At 34.1% G+C, this 15134-nt stretch overlaps 1 protein-coding gene across 2 annotated transcripts in view; it reads right to left on the minus strand.

Annotated features, from left to right (window-relative positions):
• ASXL3 (ASXL transcriptional regulator 3) overlaps positions 1-15134 on the minus strand; it is a 187815-nt gene that overhangs the window by 119785 nt on the left and 52896 nt on the right. Inside the window, exon 3 of one of the 2 annotated variants that reach the window (XM_082354161.1) lies at positions 1107-1214. In XM_082354161.1, the coding sequence (XP_082210287.1) occupies positions 1107-1214 (108 nt within the window). Of the gene's footprint in view, positions 1-1106; positions 11333-15134 lie in introns of those variants that run through there. The other variant, XM_082354160.1, reaches the window with a different exon arrangement.

A 15134-nucleotide genomic window follows, 5' to 3' on the forward strand; every position in this document is an offset into this window, starting at 1 on the left:
GGTGGGGAATTACTGGGAAAAGCACATTGCCATAGTTGATTTTTTGGATACCCTTTAAAATCTATACAAAAAACAAGGTTTTTTTTTTAACATATGTTGTTTCCATTTTTCTCAATTTTACCTTCTTCCTTACTTTAGAAAATGGCTTAACGACTCAGAATTTTAATCATAAATTAAATACCCAAGTAGCTACAAAAATCAACTGAAATAATACAAGTCCTTTGATTAACCTGTATTGTTTTCTGAAACACACACAGTTTAAGAGCCTGACGCTAAGTAGCTGAGAAAGAACCCCTGCTCCTTTGCCAGGTATAACTTTTAGCATTAAAAAAAACCAAAAACAAAACAAAACAGAAAACTTCTCAAAGGAAATTAATGAACTTTAAATGTAACCCATCATTTATTAAAGCAGATTTTTTTTAATTTATAAGAAATAATACATTGATTTTGCTTGATGCAAGTTATGCAACCATTTGCAGATCATCAGCTTTTGTTCTCTGGAATTTTGCATCTTACATGGCATTTCCATTCTAGATGGAAATGGGAATTACACTAAAATAATTAAGACTCAGTTATCCGAAGCTTTTTATTTCTCTATTCTTCTCATATAACAAGTATGCATTATTAGTAGAAACTTCCCGGAGATCAGTGGTTGTTTTAAATTTGAATAATTGATTTAAATCAGCAAATTTTCAAGACGAATGGGTACATTTCTTATTTTTTGTAAAAGACAGGCATACAGGTGTGAAGCCTATATATCAACTGACGGTCATTAAGTCAAATAGTATTTGGCAACTGTGATCATCTTAAAACTTGGCTCATCTACCATGGCACTCCTCCATGTAAATTTTTAAGAATCAAGAATTTTAAGGAAGCCACAACTATTTTCCATTACCATATGTTAGAGTGAAACCACAGATATGTTTTCTTTAAAGAAAATGTCATTGTTTATTCTTAATATGAAATCATTTTTAAGACATCTGAAAACATTTAAAAGGCAAAGGAGTCATTCTACACTTCACCCAAGTCTAATTTTGTTTACCTTCACATGTAAATGCATGATACATAGTAATAACAGACATAATACGCAGAACAGTCCAACTTACTTTGAGAGCATAGAGGCCTGACTTTCCAGGGATTTTGAAGAATGTTCCATCCCCTATTCGAGTGTTAGTGTGAAGCATTGCATTCAGACAGGCTAATGGAGAAGTTCCACTAGAAAATAAAAGTGTGCAAAAAATGAAGCAGTCTGAGACGCAGTTTCTGTGGCAAAACTGTTCTCAGTCTCTTAAGAAAAAAAAAAAAAAAAAAAAAAAGACCCCTCGTATGCCTTTTTAAAATATCCTCCCAACCCCGAAAACATCTACATTACAATAACAGGCCAGTCCAGTTTCGCCAAAGTTAATCAGATGCATCTGTCTTATAGGCTTCAGGCAAAAAGTCTCCTGAATTGAAATTATGCTTTTATTCATAAAGCAACCAACACTATATTTCAAAGAAACCAAAGCCCAAACGTTTGTGTGGTGTTATTTTGCAAATAATACCATGTAGCCTCAGGTTTTAAATATTACAGACAACTTGATGGTTGCACTTGAATGATCAAATAAACTAAGTTCAAGGACAGCTCCATCCTATAGGTTCAAAAGCAACAAAAGAATAATAAACCACAGAAGAACTGATTTGAAATTACAAGTATTTAAGTTACTCATGGGATTGCATTTCTCACAAGGCCAAATAAAAATCTGTATCTGTGTTTATATCTCTGATACAACTTCTTCAATGACATCCTTTCCTCAGTTCTTTATTTGTCAAATAAAGAAATACGTGTTTGGGAATTCTACCCAGCTAATAATTATGTTCGGTAGTAAAGATGCAAGTGACTAAATTATGAAAACAGATTTTTTTAAGAAACCAAACAGCATTACACTATTGATTAAAATATCAAAACACATACATACAAACATTATTGAAATGTATTCATATACTTAAAAAGATGTTTATGAAATGTATAATATGTATATATTTCCTGGGGTACACTTTAGAACTTTTTTGTGTTTTGTTTGGAAACTGATATTTTTGTACACTAGAATTTAGAGGTGGAATTGTTACTTTCATTTACTTATGTTTCCACATACATTTTACTTCCTAATATGCTAAAAGATCAATATTTGGTTGAACCAATAACGATTAGAAGCCCTACTCCACCCCATTTACCTAGTAGGGGTTCTGGGTATGTAATCCAAGATATCCTGGGACAAGAGAACCTTTAGGATATTAAGGCTTCAAAGTTTGAATTTCTGTGATAGAAACATATTTTTATGTCACTAACTAAATTAAAAGTTTTCTAAAAACCAAGATTATCCAATCTCTTACTTACTATGAATACTCACCAATAAAATGAAAAAGCCAAATTTGCTGAGCTGACACAACACACAATAGCAAGGCAGCATATATACACATCATGGTCATAAAGGTTTATAAGTATTGTAATAAGAAGAACACTCTTTATTATTTTAGGAAACAGCTGCTCTGTGCCAACACATCAATATGATTCCATTTGGTTTGACAGGAAGCCAGAGCCCTAATATAAATTTGGTCATAGAACAATGCAGTTAGAACACTGAAGTACACATAGAAACAATGCTGGACGTTTATGTAATATCTTTCCTCTCGAAGCTTCTACAAGCTTACAGACCTCATTTCATTATTTTTCTTCATAAAAGATGTTCTGCTCATATGTAAAGTGGGCCAGGCATACCTTATAAAGTAAAATATATTCATGTCCCAGAAATAGCTGTCCATGAATAAATTCCAGATAAATAATGCTATACATGGTATACTGAAGACTGCAAAATATATTTTTTTATCAGCATTCTCTTCAGAAAAAGCACAGACAATTTGAAGCTGGGAATTATTATGCCAGATTTGTGGAGCTTTAATTTGGTGAAACTGTCAGAAACACAGATTTTTCTGTAGGGACTTGGCAAGAAAATGTTAACACTGCAAGTAAAATAGAATCCTATACATAAAAATGAAACAATGTAGATGTTTTAAAGATATAACTTAATACAACTGTGCACCTATCAAACCTCACACACACGCTTCCTGTTATTTATTCCTAAGGTCTTAATACACACAATTCCAAGAACTCAGATTTAGAATATTAGAGAATAATACAGATTTAAAGACAACTAAAAGATACTGAACGAATATAATTTACTATCACTAGAATTTACATTTTCTTTCTAGGTTACAGTAAACCAAAGATAATTGTAGAAGATAAATTGACTATTAAATAGCAGTTTAATGCTATGCCTGCTGCAAACATAAGTGATAAACACCCAGTTTCATATAAATAATAAGCTCTGTTGAACATGAATATATTATTAAATTATACTGTTTATTAACTCAATAAACTCAAGATTTACTGTGGAAATATTTTTTAAAATATGTAATTTACAATCACATGACAACAGAGCTCCAAAAGTCTCAATGACTACTGTAATTTTCCCAAATCTTTCCCAAAACAAACATATGAAATTCGTTTTATTTCAAAACTATATAACATTTGCATTTCAGAAGAATTAAAAAATACTTTGCAATCAAATGCAAATTTTACTACTCAAGTCAGTGGTTGATAGTCACTTAGTTTTAAACATATCACTTGCATTTCTTCATAGAAAAAAACCCAAATTACATAGTTCATTTTATTTAAAACAATAAAACATTAGCATCGAAAGAGTGAAGTGCTTACTAAAAAGGTAACTGTTTTATCCACTGCATATACATAGGAAAGTGAATTTTAAAAATCTTTCATACCCTTTACTTATTGCTATTATTCTCAACATTTCCATAAGGTCTAGAAATTTTGGACTGCTCTCCCTGAAAACATGAATGTCTTAATTAACTGTCATTGAACAGGAGTAAATAAAAGTCTCATTTATGTATTTTTATTATTTTAATATTCAGAAAAAACAGAACTAGCAAATATGCCTAGGCCAGCTTTAAAAAAGATACAAACATACATTTATACATCTGTATATATTAAAAAAGCACAATGACTTACTGTGGGTATGAAAGAAGATGAGGCAAGTATGTGTTAAAAGTCTGTATTCTTAGATAGCATGGACATCTTCTATGCAATATTTCTTAGTTTTAATTTAAAAAATTTGTTCACACTTAACGCAAGAGTTAATCACCTCAGTCAGAATTTAAAAGCTTAAATTTCTGGAATAGAATACGTGCATGTGTACACAATATATGCAATAATAAAACAACATTTAAACCAAAAAAAATCTCTAAAATTTCAAACGTTACTTACTTTCTAAAATGATGAATTGGAAGAATTGCGATATCCCAATTTATAAAAAGAAAACAAAAAAGAAAGGAAGGAAAAAAAAAGTTAGTTTTCCAACTTAAAATGCAATTCTACATCTTACCATTTCAATAAATAAGACAGTGTACAAGAAACACACCAAACTCTTAGATTTGGCTGTTGGCAGGGAGGAAAACACTGGAGGACTGGGGTAAAAGGTGAATTCTACTTTCTTCCCTAACACTTCCATAATGTTTTCATTTTGTCCACAAGCCTCATATAGTTCCATACTAGGAATATAATTAGGAGTAAATAAGCAGGACACTATTTGCCCCCAATTCTTTTCTTTCTGCCATTCCCTGTAATTGAGCCCTTCCCTATACACCTGCCAGGGTAGATATACACCTTATTCTATTTGTTTGTTTTCCTCCTTAGACTGTAGGGTTGTGGAACCCTTCTGGTTTGTTTTCATTTCCCACAACCCCTGAAGCAGAACGGGGTGGAATTTGGAGGCAGGGGAGCAGGCATAATTTAAACTGTCTAGACATCAAAGAACCCCCAGAGATGCTTTGCAGAGCCCCAGTGCTGTGTGAACTACAGAAAAACCATTGCTTTATCACATCAAATTGTTGACAGAACACATAAAATTTTACTAATAGTGTACACTTGGTGAAGAGAATGGATGGCCTGTCTATTTTAATAATTTTAAAAACCAGAACGAATATCTGGGGAATGCAATTGGAAGAGTATTTACACACGACAAAGAAAATATCATCGTTGTGGTCCTCTGTTCCTTTCCATATAACATAATAATGCTTTACAAGACAGTACTTAAGTAATCCAAATCTTAAACTACTTTACTAAGTATCTCTTAATAATAATTTTAGGTGAAAGCTATTTCCTGCGAACATTTTAAAATCTCATTTTGCAATTATGGGAACATCAAAAAAGTAATCCTGAACAACTGAAGTCTAAAAATTCAACAAATTTAAGGAGCAATTATTAAGCAGCATTATTAGTCTGTTATTGTGCTGTCTTATTAATATGAATTAATTGAAACAATTTTATGTTTACTCTTTCAAAAAAATTAATAATAGTTCCTTTCAAGTATTTTCAGTGTTGATAGCCTACAGAAAATGTCTTAATTTTAAAGGATATATTTTTAAGGGGAAATTATGTGGGCCTCTGGGGTGGAGGTAACGTTTCAGTTCTTTATACATAATCTTAGTGTTCACTATGTGAAAATTAGGACTTGTGCATTTCACTTTATATATGTCACATTTCACAAAAAAATGTTTTTAAAATGTTAAAAAAAACCCAATAATGCACCCTTGGATTTACTTATGTATTTACATATTTAATGGGCAGGTCACTACTACTAATAGAAGAATAAACTATTTCTACCATTGAATGTGGATGAGTCTTAAACACACATGCACAAGGGTTATATCAATTGATAAATCAGTAACCTAGATGATTAAAAACTACCCTAGAATGTCAAGCCAAACTTCTTACAAACTTCTTACTCTTGAGAAATATTACTGCTAGTTTGGAATCCCCCAGAACAATTGAAAAATAAAAACTTAAAAGTTAGAGTCCTTTATATATATGTTATCTGAAGAATCCCAGCACATAAAATATTAGCCAAAAAATGACCTACAGCAATTCTGAAATTTGATTTTGAAGACAAAAACAGTGTCCCAAACTTCACAATCCCTCTAAGAGGATCACTAGTGAAAGTTTGTAATGGGCACTGACTTATGACAAATAACAAATATTAGAGTTATAAAATGTTAAGTATGATTCCCAGTTTTGCAGATATAACTGAGACTGAGAGGTTAAGAATCTTTCTGCAGTGAAATAGCTAACTGATACAGCTGAAACCCAAATTCTACTCTGATTTCAAAGCCCATATAAACATATAAAAATAAATAGGAACAACCAGTTACCTCAAGAGATGGGTCATATTTAAAAAGAAGATAGTTTGCATTTTTCTATGTAAAGAATACCTACATGATTTTCAATATTCAACATGTCTGTAGGGTAAAATTAGAGACTTAGTCCCAAGTACTCTTTTATGAGGTGGGGATATTGAGGCAAGAAATAAAATTACCAAGTGACACATGTTGTACAATTTAATTCTTAAATTTAGAGAAACAGTTTCAGATTCTAAACCTAGACATGCACCTCTGATTGGCTTGAACAGTATACAAATATATTATTTGGGGAATATAAACAGGCATTTGAACTTAGACTCTGTATCCACTTTATGGACATCACCAAGCTACCACTAGATAGACTACAGTGATTCACACAGCCATATTCACTAAACAGACCTTTTGTTTTAGGAGACAAGAATTTCAAAACATCAATACAAGGACAAAAGTTTGCTTGGTATTATTTTAGAATAGGATCTATAAGGAAATTAAGAAATGGCCCTAAAAACGTGTAAGCTAAAGCATACAATCTAAATTATAATTTTTAAAGACCTCCAACTAAAATATGAGGTGAGGTGGTTATCTTTCATTATAGACATTAAGGAAAGAACACACTGCATGTATAGCTGAATATTGGCGATTGTATCTCTACAACTATGCATGTCGTGACATGCCATATTACCACTGCTATACTAAGAAAGGCAGTGGAATACAATGAATAAGACTGTGACTTCTGGAGCCAGTCAGCCTGAGTTCAGCTGAGGCTAGACCATTTACTAGCTCTATGACTTTGGACTTCACCTCTCTGGGTCTCAGGTTTCTCAACTACAAAATGTGGATAACAAAAGTCACTACTGCCTAGGGGATCATTCTGAAGATTTAATGAGTTAAAACATGTAAAACACCTAGAATTATGTCTGGCATATGGTACGTGTTCAAAAATTGTGAGTTAGTATTATTAGTATTATTATTTATTACTATTATGGCTCAAAGTAACCAACATCTAGAGGTACAAAGGATGGCAAATGGAAAGAAATTATATATTCTGCAGCTTGTTTAAAGAATTGGTTCAGGTAATATTTTGTCTGATTTCATTTTTGTTTCATTAGTAAAAATAAGCGAAGATATGCAAGTGTACACACCCCTATCTCACAGCCTTTCACATGTGATAAATATTGAAAAATAACTTATTCAGTAAAGGTAGAGAGAACAGAATGATAATAATAAATATCTATTATTATAGGTGCCATTTATCGAGCATCCCTAATGCAACCGGGCTTTCACAACTATTATCTATATTCCTTACAGTCACCATAAAATGTAAACATGATTCCTAGTTTTACAGATGTAACTGAGGCTGAGAGGTTAAGAATCATAGTGTAGTCAAATAAGAACTAAGTGACACAGCTGAAACCAAATTCTACTGATTCCAATGTCCATGCTCTTTCCACCACCCCACATTCTCTGTCCATAGAGTTGTTTCTTCCACTTAACTATCCTTGGATACTACAAAAGAATATTTAGCACTTGAAGGAAACACACAAAGAAAAGCCAGATGCTGGAAAATGGTAAGATGTTGGCTCCACCTTCACTCAATGTTGCCTATAACAATGACTCCCCCAGTAAATTTCAAATAATAAAAAGAAAGAGCTAGATTGCAGAAGATGACACTGTTGGTTGTCTTGTTCAGGTACTGCTACCCTATGAAAACTAAGGAAGAAAGACCTTTGAGACAAAATGGTAGAGAATTCAGATCCGTAATTGAGATGCCTCTTTGTAGAACTAGATCATTAAAGAATAACACAATCCATTAGTTGAATAAATATTTATTGAGCACATTATATATGCCAAACTAATCTCGAAATAAATTTGCGCTCTGACAGTGCTTTGTACAGGACAGAAATGCAGGCTGAGCTGATCTGAATTCTCTGAATACATATGAAATGACAAGGGATTCAGGAGAAAGGAGCCTTGAGGCATGTGCCACAAAAAGAAGAAAATCATTTGGAATTTAGATGTTATCCCTAGTTTATTCTAAGGAGATGACTGAGATGGTATCATGTGTGGATTTCTTCTATCACTAATTCCAATGCAGAACTGCAGAATTCCAATGCAGCCAACCCATGGCCATTGATGGCTCTTCAGGACTTTATACTACTTCCCCACAACTATAATCTCAAAGAGAATATTTTCACTTATGCCAAAAACACCCACATAGCTTCCAAAATAAAATAAAACAGTGGATTTCATATATTAAAGAACAGACATTGTAAATATATTTGGTATGATAAAATAGATTCATATAAAAATGTTAATTCCTATGTTCTACTTGTAACTACTCATACTCTCCCACTTTGTTAGCAACGGCTAATATTACAGTGTTTCTGAATGTGTTCTGTGGGATATTAGTCCCAAGTGATGCTCAAAAAACTGTCAAAGGAGTTTCAGAAAAGCTGCATTCTCCCTTTGCAAACTCACCAAATACATTAACAGTATACACTAAAGTCTCTGAAAAACCTTACATAACTCCAGAAACCTACTTAACTCAGTGTTTCCTAAGCATATATAATTTTCAAATCCTCCCCACAATAATATGTAGCAACATCCCCTATTACAGAATGCCAAGAAATATATGTGGAGAAATGCTAAACTTTATTTATGGTTAGGGTCATTAGGAAAAAGTACCTAGCGGGGATACTCCCAGGAATATTTTATTAGCAAAATGCTTAAAAATTATTTTAAAGTTATATAAAATATTTGTTTCTCTGTGAAAAAATAAAGCAGTGTGATGACTATTTTTCCCTGTGTAGATTTATAAAATTGAAAAACACCCAGGCGCTTTAAATAGCATTGAAAAATTTACAAACAGTATCCACATATAAAGGAAAATACTATATATTTGCAATATTATATTACCCAACATAAAAGTCATCTTACTCATCTCTCCCAGTGGAGATCTTCCTCCTGATTCTCTATGTCTCTCACTCGGTGACGGGTACCCTCCTCTTCATCACCCAGGAATGGAGCATTTCTCAGACTATTTGAATTATTCTGCCTCAACAACGTTCATCTTTCAATATACATTTTTCACTTCCTCACATCCTAATTCAAACAATCTTTACGTCACAAGAAGACAGTTCTATAGCTCCTACCCCTACCCCTGCTTTCAATATCTCCCTGCTGCAATTTGGTCTACCCACTGGTGCCAGAGCAATTTTCCTATTAAGAAAACAAAAACAAACAAATGAAACACTGCTCAGGCTTCAGGCCATGCCATACACCAGATTGATTGACTGCTTTTTTCTTAATCAGTGCTTTTCACTGCCCACCAAAGGAAGCACAGAGCCCTTGGCTGACATTAGGATCCTCTACAGTACACTTGGCACCTCCTTCATCTTCATCTTCCCCAACTCTCAGATTACTCCCCGATTCCCAGACTATTCTCCTCTGATCTGATCCAGCTCAGTAAACCATGTGCTTCTGTGGTTTCCCATCTCTCTATTTTGGCTCCTGTGAAACCCTCTGCCTGGAATTTCATCCCACTCCTTGCTCCATTTACCATTCAAAATAAAATGCTTAACTACCACCTGTATGGTGCCAATAAATTAAATGGTCACCAGTAGGTTATAACTATAGATATAGATATACTTTGTATATACGTAGCCTTCTGTGATACCAGGGTATCTCCCTCACTGTATTACAGTCTCAACACTCTGCATATCCCTCATGGTTTCCTTCCATCAAAATTGTTTACACTTGTAGCTCTCCTGCCCTTACAACTTCCAACCAGTCTGGGAACTCCACAGGGGAAAGACACATATTTATTTATTTGTATTATCTGACAAACAATCCCAATGTACTCAAAAGGTGTTTGTTGAAATGAACTTAATCACTGTTATAAAAATTGTTACAATCACGGATTTGTAGACATAAAGCACTCACAATGAATATCATCTATATTTTATTTAAACTCCTGACTACAATTATGTGTCTCAAACACCCTACCTACTACACAGGCTACATGGCCATCTTATATTGGCACGCCCTGCATTCCTCTCTCTTAGGAACTTTACCTTATTCCAGTTCAGCCATCAGTGAAATGGTCCTGATTTCCCCACCAGAAAGGCTAGCCATGTTAAACTATCTGGCCAAATTGTGGGAGTCTGAGTATCTCTGGGGAAACTGATATAGAAATAAAGGGGATGAGTCTACATTATTTTCAGTAAAAACATAAGCTTACTGTAACGGTACAAAAAATATTAGCTAGTGACTACCTCTGCTTCCACAAGGATGGAGCCTGCTGAGAACAAAGTTAACCACAGGCAAGCAGAGCGAAACATAGGAAGAAAACATGGGGGGGAAAGATGACGTCACTTGGACTCCTGCATTATCTAGTCACGTTGAAGTTCAGCCTATTGGATGTACAAGTTAAATAAGCCAATTAATCCCCTGCTTATTTTATTTTTGACACTTGTCTAATAGGCTAAGTGATTTATACAAGCTTATCTCATTTTTCTAGGCCTCGATGTTCTCATCTGTAAAATGATGAATTCAAAACAGGTATGCATTAAAGCTCTACTAATATCTTTCTGGTTAAGGCTTTCAGGACAATTAATAATGGTTGGACAATTGGCATACTGTTGATTCTAGCCACGCCGCCTGCCTTTATATTCCCTTCATCTTCAACATCGTCTGTTCTCCTCTCTTCCTACTCATTTGTCAAGGATGCCTCGCCTTCACCTCCTAAAAACTCCTAATTAACTCTCCCGTCCACAGTGATGGTTTCTGAACCTCTGTAGGCATCACAGCCTGTCCTGTGACTGCAGCATTTAGTTCTGTGCTATCTAATACCTCGTGGCTCAGTGGTAATCAGCTCCTTAGGACTTGTTCCCCTCATAGGGCCCTGTCAGACTCGGACGCTCAGAAAACATTCAGTGGCTGGTGATAAGCTAACATTTCATGATTTACAGAAGAGAACAAAATTTGAAGCTTGGCAATACCAAACATTGGCTGAGGATGTCCAGAAATACGAACTATGAAATACTCTAGTGAGAATATAAACTGATACAACCAGTTTGGAAAGGCAGAAAACAGGTGCGCATGCTTTACAGATCAGCAATTCCACCTTTTGGTACAGTTCCTGGAAAAACTCAATGCATATTCACAAAGAGTCATTATTTGTTCAGGAAAAAAACTGCCAATAAATTAAATGTTCACCAGTAGGTTATAACTATAGATATAGATATACTTTGTATATACATCGCGAAACTATAAAATTCTGAACCACAATAGTACACAGCAAATCTATGGCACTGATTGCCTCTGAGAAGAGAAGGAAATCAAAGGAACTCCAGCTTTTTCTGCCAGACTTTATTTAAAAGAAATCCAAAGCAACTATGACAACATGTCCACATCTGTTAATTCCAGCTGGTGGTTGTTGGTCTGATATTTTGCTGTATTTTCAAAAAAGAAAAAAAAAAGATTGTTGATGATTTTGTTCTTTTACCCATAATTTGGCTTCTCTCTGATTCTATCAGAGCCTTCTCCCCTGTGTCAACTTATATTAAGGTTTAAACACTTTTATGCAAGCAAATAAATAAACACATGGAAATTATATGAAAGTGTAAAGGTACATCATTATACAGAGTTAAAAGTAATAAATCCCTCTCAACTTCCCCCAACCACACCCATTGCTTCTGAAGTAATGACTATTAAAGATGTGCCATGTTTTTTTCCCAGAGCTTTTCCTATTTTCATTCATATATATGCATATATTCAACTCTATGGTTTTGTATTTTAAATTTCTTTTCAACAGAAATGAGAGCTGTTAGTGCATACCAGTAGATGCATGCTTTTTTACTTAATAATATGAATGAGAAAATTTCCCATAGAATATTGTTTGCTCTTAATGTTCTATAGAATATTAAATGCTCTTAATATTCATAAAATGGTCTTACTATCTGATAGAGTAGATATGTTGTACTGTAATTTTTAAACTATTTCCTTATTATTTAACATGTAGCTTGCACCTAATTTTAACCATTCAAATAGTGTTGCCATGAAGAATCTGGTATATATGTCTCCTTGTAAGTATGCTATAGACTGAATGTTTGTGTTCTCCCCAAAATTCATATGTTGAAACCTAACCCCCAACGTGGTACTATTGGAAGGTGGAGGCATTTGGGATGTGATTAGGTCATGAGATGGAGCCGTCTTGCATGGGATTACTGTTCTTATAAAAGAGACCCTGGAGAGCTCTCTCCCCCCATTCCCATGTAAGGACTCAGTGTGAAGTCAAACATCTATGAACCAGAAAGCAGGCCCTCACCAGACTCCAAATCCACGGATGCCTTGACCTTGGACTCTGCAGCCTCCAGAACGGAGAGAAACAAATTTCTGTTGTGTATAAGCCACCCAGTCTACGGTATTCTGTTACAGCAACCCCAACAGACTAAGACAGTAGGTATAACTATTTCTCTAGGATAGATTCCAAAAAGTAGAATTTTTGTATAAAAGGGTGCTTTAAAAATGTTGATAGTTACTTCCAAATTACCTTCACTGAGAGTAACTATTTTCCCCACCCTAGTCCATGGTGGACAGTATTCATCTTTAAATTTTGCTGATCTAATCAAATGAAGGTAAAGAGGTCACTCCAGGCAGAGAGAGCAGCATGAAGAGGGCATACAGGGACAGAACTGAACATGATCTGCAGAAACATGATTATTTGATATTTCCAGAGCAGTGAGTGGGAGGGAGAATAGGGTTGGGGTCAGATTCCAAAGGGAAGGTACGCACCATGCCAGGTACATGACAGTTATACCTCAGTTTAAACTCCCTGGTGAGGAGCTTAGACTCCATGCAGGAGATGATGGAGAGCCCCAGAAGACTGTAAGGAAGGAAATACCCTTGTCCTGCTGTACGCATGAGGATAGATCCAGAATGAGACAGGTCTAGAAGAAGACAGATCAATTAGGAGCCTGCAGTACTAGACTGCAGGGAAGATAACGAGAACCTCACCAGAGAAATGATGGTAAGGAAGAGATGTGGAGAAAGAGTCAAGAAATACATGAGAAGAAATATGGGGGACAAAAACCAGGAGGTACAGAAACTCACAAGATGTGTATGATGAGGTAGCAGAAGGAATTTAGGATTGCTTCAGGGGCTGGGGGTAAACGCTGGTATAATGAATTAAAATTGGCAACATAGAAGAGACAGTTTGGGAAAAAATATGGTGCATTTAGCTCTGGACTTACTAATTTAAAGGTATGCATCCAAAATTCAGATATACACATGCATCACAGAGTTAACGCTGGGGTTAGAGACAAACACTGGGGAGCCATCAGCATATAGATGGTATTTGGAAAGGTGAAAATTGAAAGGCACATATGTAGACTAATAAAAGAAGAGAAAGTGACTGACTTGAGCTTATTACATTCCAAATTCAGAAAACTACATGAGAAAATATTTCTGAGATGAAAAAAGGAAAAAAGAATCCCATGAAGAATTTCATTACAATAATATGAGGTGTAACTCTAACTTCAGGATATGACTATTTTAGAAGTCAGAATAAATCTCTGTATTCATAGGTGGAAACAACCCGTAAGTAGGAAATTACCTAGAGGATCTTGCCAGCAGGAACCCTTCTTTTAAATATAGTTTTTCTTTTAAAGGGTAATAGAATACACACTACCAAATGTAAAATAGATAGCTGGTGGGGAGCAGCTGCATTGCACGTGGAGATCAGCTCGGTGCTTTGTGACCACCTAGAGGGGTGGGATAGGGAGGGTGGGAGGGAGACGCAAGAGGGAGGGGATATGGGGATATATGTATACATATAGCTGATTCACTTTGTTATACAGCAGAAACTAACACAACATGGTAAAGCAATTATACTCCAATACAATAAAGATGTTAAAAAAATAAATAGAAAAATAAGAATGCACATAAAAAAATAAATAAAATAAATAAAATAAAATAAAATAAAATAAAATAAAATAAATATCAGCCTGATGGCAAGTGCCTCAGGTTTGAATCTCCACAGGAAAATAATCCTAATCCTGTATTTTGACCAAAAATCAGTAGATGGATAACTTAGATCCTTGGCTAGTTTTATTTGGTATTCTTTTATCTTGACTTCTACTAAGAACATTGCAAGACTTTTATAAAGGATATAACTTATATTACTAGAACCATAAAAGATACTAAAATAAAGCTACAGACAAAATTATGAATAAAATATATATAATGAAGACATATACTTACATATTGGTTATATGTAAATAATATATTTTAAATATTTTTGTATTGTTTTTGCAATGTTTTTTTTTTTTGCTATTTATGATGTTTGAAATGTTAAAAAGCACCCAGAATAAAAAATTTGTATTAAACTTAAAAAATAAAAAATAAATAAAATAAAAAGTAATACATTACTAAAATATCTGTCAATTGAAGAAAAGATGAAAAAAATAACTAAAAAAATCTCAACTCCTTAAAACAACTCTGAGCATTTTACAAACTTTCTTCTAGCCTGTGTTTCTGGCAGGTTTCTATTTTAAAGTTATAATTTACCTAAATATTAAATCACAGTATTTTATTTTATATTACACCCTGTTGAAACTACTACACAGCCATAATAAATATATCGAATGGTTAAAAATATTCTATCAACTTGTTTCAAGCCAGTGGTTTTCAATCTGGCTGTGCATTAGAATTTTTAGGGGAATCTTTTGAAATGCAAATTTTGAGGTAACCCCAAACTTATTAAATAAACATCTCTGGTGGAGCCAAGGCTTCAGCATTTTCTTATGTTTTTCCAAATGATTTTACTGCACCGTCAAGTTTGAGAATCACTGATATTACTGGTGAGCATTTATGTTCTTTAT

This window comes from Balaenoptera borealis, assembly GCF_965194805.1.
Source record: "Balaenoptera borealis genome assembly, chromosome: 14".
NCBI lineage: Eukaryota > Metazoa > Chordata > Mammalia > Artiodactyla > Balaenopteridae > Balaenoptera > Balaenoptera borealis.